Raw genomic sequence first — 4,443 nt, 5'->3', positions numbered from 1 at the left:
CCCCCCCCCCCCCCCCCCCCATTTTCTCAGTCTTACGAGCAGGAGCGCTGCTGTTGCAGCTCTTTGGCAGGAAGCCACGTCTGTTGGTCAATCATGCCATAAATACATACAAGACAGAGGAAGCATTTATGGTGTCCCTGCTCAAGGCCGGGGATGTGTCATGACATCATCATGCCTCGGATGATTTGGTGGGAGCTCAGGTTGTATTTCATGCTCTGCCACTTTAGCCGAGAATACGGTTGTAATTAAAAGATATGGGAGCACGCATGGCTGCTTATTCTTAATTGGCGGCATAAGAACCAGCGGTGGCACACAAAAAGAGCGATGAGACAGACTGTCTGGTTAAAGTGTTTGAGACAAAAGGATGTCGTTCACTCTTTGTCTCTTAATGTTTTAATTGAAAGCATTTCTGACGCATATATTTAATCAGTCTACCCACTCTTTGTATTTTAAGCTTTTTAATTGTGATTTAAATGTTCAGAGTTACATTATTTTGTCTCTGTTTTGATGTCCCTGACAGAGGTCTACATCTGGACTTCCCCCACTCCCCCTTCAGTGCCATCTACGGGGTGCCTATCAACAGCCCAGGAACCCTTTATCCCACTGACCTGCCCCCTCCGTACGAGTCTGTGGTGGGTCAGACCCCTGCCAGCCAGGTGAGAAAGAGGGATCTCTACCATTAAAGCCAAAGTGTCTTGGTTGTGTTTGTTGTTTGTTGTTGTGTGAATGTGTTACCAGCATTCACATTATTGAGAGCTTTTTTTCTTCCATACATTATCTCATTCCGCAGTTTTTGTGTTATTTGAACCTTTCACATGTTAAAACATTCAGCTCCTTCAAGACATTCTGGCTATGACTTTTGGTATTTCAGCTATTTATACTTTTTTAGCTATTTAACTTTTTTGACCACATTTTTACCCAMTGAAAATGAATGGAGCTGTTTTCAGTTTCCTTAATATCCTTTGAAATGTTTCAAATTTTTTACAGCAGCTTACACCTTTAGTTCTGATACTGCTTTTTTTACTTTCTTGTATTGAATTTAGCTCCTTTTTTGGTGTTAGTATTTTTTTAGTTTTAGCTTTTTTTCTGCTATTTCAGCTATAATTCTGCTAATTTCTGATGTTTGCGCTTCTTTCTGCCAAATTGAGCTATTTCTGCTTCTTACAGTTGCTTTCTGTCAGCTATTTGCTGTGATCTTAGCTAATGTTCAGGTGTCATTAGCTAAAGTTTGCTTTTTTGAGCTAAGTTGACAATTTGGTGGTTATTTCAGCTTTTTTTTTGCTTAATTCAGCAAACTTGTGTTCCTTATGCTTCTTTGTGCCTATTTAAGAATTTTCAGCTACATTTTAGCTGTTTTACTGCCCTGATTGGATGTTTAAGCTATTTTACAACAAATTTTCAATATCTTTGTGCTTTTAAGCATTTTTCTGCTAATTAGACTTTTTTATACCACTTTCACCATCTGGGTGCTATTTTCAACTGGTGTCTGCTATTGTTAGCTCCTTTTTATGCTAATTTTAGCTTTTTTCTGATTTTTTTTTAGCTATCTTTCTCCTCTTTTCAGCTATTATTTTGCTAAATTAAACTTTTTTATCTTCCTTTCAGATTTTCAAATTGAACTCACATAAACTGTTTTGCTATAAAACATTTTCAGCTTTATTTCAGCAGCTTTCAGCTGAAGTTTTCAGCAATAAGCGTTCACATTAGCATTTTTGCAGAAAATGCGATTTCTCTAGTTGTATTTATATTTCCTTGTCATTGACGCTATAGGATTTTGTAATTTCAGTTTATTCATCAGTATTTCTGTATTTTTTAATATATTTGCCAGTGTTTTCTGATGACTGTTAATTGATGAACATTTGCATGACTTTAGTTTCTCTAATTTCAACCTGCCTGCTTTGTTTGTATGCACACCTGGGTCCAAACAAATCAATCTAAACTWTTGCTTTAAAGGCTTTTTTTGTTGCTTTAAACTGGTGTATTTAATTTCTGAAATAATTGTATGTTTCATGTTAGTTTACCACCTTGATTTTCATGCTGAGGTGATTAGAGCTTTGGTCTTTGTTGCATCATTGTATAAAATTAATTAGTGCGCAACTAAATCCTTTTATCTTCTATTAAAGTGTTATTGTAATTTAATACCTGAGGCTTTTAATCTGCTTTTCCATTATACATGCTAATTTGGTAAATTAATATTTATTTTGTTTTTTGTTTTTTTAATTAATAAAAAAAATGTGTTTACCTAAAATATGTTGGCAGCAGATTCTGTGAAGAAGTAATGGAGGCAGGACTTGACCGAACGATTATGTTTGAGGAAAATTAAAAGGGGAAATAAATTAATTTGACTTATTTCAGGGTGATATTCCCTCAACTGACATCACAAATACTGCTGCATATTTTTGCAGAATGATTTTAACTAAAGTTTTGTTTTWAGGTTTTTGAGCTAGTTTAGTTTTCTGTACTGGAACTCTGCTTTGAATATTACTTATTAGGTCTGACGGAGCCCCCTACAGACCACCCAGGTGTCCTACAAATYAAGACCCGCACAGCTTTTATGCAACGCTTTGCAGAACATATAAAATATTTATAATCATGCAACAGCTGTGAGTTTTTTTTTTTCATTTTAATAACAGTGTGATATTCACAGGTGACCACCAGCATCGAACAGCAGGCCACTGAGTCCAGTCTGTGTGAGAGAAACACCACTGCAGGGCTCAGCACGCAGGGTAAGAGCTCTGCAAAACACACGACTATCTTTCAGTTTTATTAGCCTGCTGCCTTTTATGRCAGAGGTTTTTGCTGAGAAATGATGAAGTGAGAGCTTTTTGGGTTAAACTTTGAAAATAAAATTATTATGAGATATCTTCTGTGATGTTTTAGCGCTTGGATTGTGAGACTTTCAGTTACACCAAATCTGAGCTCATTTCCTTTAAAAATCACTGAGGTGAAGTGATTTTTATTCATGTTGAAGTTGATTATCTTCAGCAGCCGGTTGTAGATGTACAGCCAAAAACTGCTTTCTGAGAGTTTCTTTCAAACCTTTTTAATGATTTATTTTTTCAAACAATCAGAGTTAAATGCAAAGGTTTCAAGCATCGGTACCTCATAATGCATTGTGCTCAAAGTGAGAGCTACCACATTCAAATTTAGCTCCGTGTTTGTAAAACGGGTTCTGACCTTTTTAAAAATTATTGGCTGTGGTGATTATCAGGAATTAAATTGAATTCAAAAGTGAACGAGTTGTAGATATGACAGTTTTGTTAAAAGTTGTTCAGGGATTCATGAGATATTTTACTAACAGCCAGTGGCAGGCAGTGAGGAAGGATAACAGCTCTGTTGATCAAACCCTGTTTGTTTTCCAGCCTCAGTGGACAGCGCGTCCCTGATGGTGTCAGAGGTGGTAGACCAGGACCAGACCTGCTCCTCGGAGGACCTGTGCTCCCTGGAGGTCCAGGGTTCTGACTCCTCTCCCTTCGGCACGATGCAGACGGCCCGCACCGACGGGAGCTGCACCAGTTTGGAGCTCTACACCCGCGTCTCCTCTCGCTCCCTCCGTGGTCTGCCCAACGCCGACGCCCYCCCCAGCGACACCGGTTACAGCGAGTCCTCACACACCCAGGACTCGCTGGAACGCTCACCGGACTGGTCCTCAGAGAACTTTAGCAACCTGGACCAGGAAGACTCAGCAGAGAACACGCATCCCTGCGAGGAACTCAGGGCCGCCCTGCACATTTGTGACGAGCTGGCCTCGGCCAAACATTTACCGGAGGAGCCGGCGAAGGCGCCGACACATTCTCTTATTAAAGCGCGGATGATGAGCAGGAAGCTCACCCTTCCGGTCGTGATCCCCCCACCGCCGCAGCCTTGCTCCCCCACCTCTGTGGCCTCTTCTGGTGGAACTTCAGCCATCAGCCCCTTGGCTCCCTCCCCTTCTCCGTCCCCCCCTGCCAGGCCGCGGGGCGCCAGGCTGTGCTTCAGCGTTTGGTCGCCGTCTTCATCATCGCAGCCCCCAGCTACCTCAGCCCCGAGCAGCCAGTCCCCCTCAGAGAGGCCTCGGACCCTCAGAGCAGCCAGGAGGTACCGCAAACTGGCACGCATCGTCCGCTCCACCAGCGACCCCATCTCCTGCTCCACCACCACAGGAAGTATGTGCAACACTTGTACCGCTGACGAATTTTACCAGAACCTAAATGAGTCGCAAAGCGTTTTTCAGTTCTAGTTTGGTTTGATTTTTTTTTACTGTTTTATTGTGACATCAACTGTTTTTCATTGGACCTTTGACTGTTGACCTTTAATCATATGTGACCATTTTTACTGACATGTTCAGGCTAAACAGAAAAAAAAACTAGATACCGCTTAGCGGTAATATAATGACCCCCGCACGCAGAAATGCACCGGAACTCAGAAGTCTTTGTTCCTAATAAATGTCATGCTGCTAGGTGC

At 41.2% G+C, this 4,443-nt stretch overlaps 1 protein-coding gene across 4 annotated transcripts in view; it reads left to right on the top strand.

The window, feature by feature from the left end:
- The window catches only part of fam189a1 (family with sequence similarity 189 member A1), an 86,523-nt gene that overhangs the window by 76,948 nt on the left and 5,132 nt on the right, over positions 1 to 4,443 (top strand). For all 4 annotated transcript variants that reach the window (XM_014026324.1, XM_014026302.1, XM_014026314.1 and 1 more), the window contains exons 7-9: positions 521 to 656; positions 2,648 to 2,726; positions 3,363 to 4,145. In XM_014026324.1, the coding sequence (XP_013881778.1) occupies positions 521 to 656; positions 2,648 to 2,726; positions 3,363 to 4,145 (998 nt within the window). The remainder of the gene's footprint in view (positions 1 to 520; positions 657 to 2,647; positions 2,727 to 3,362; positions 4,146 to 4,443) is intronic.

This window comes from Austrofundulus limnaeus, unplaced genomic scaffold (assembly GCF_001266775.1).
Source record: "Austrofundulus limnaeus strain Quisiro unplaced genomic scaffold, Austrofundulus_limnaeus-1.0 Scaffold5, whole genome shotgun sequence".
Lineage (NCBI taxonomy): Eukaryota > Metazoa > Chordata > Actinopteri > Cyprinodontiformes > Rivulidae > Austrofundulus > Austrofundulus limnaeus.
The sequence above is the reverse complement of the archived record's forward strand: the minus strand, read 5'-3'. Positions and strand labels throughout refer to the sequence as shown.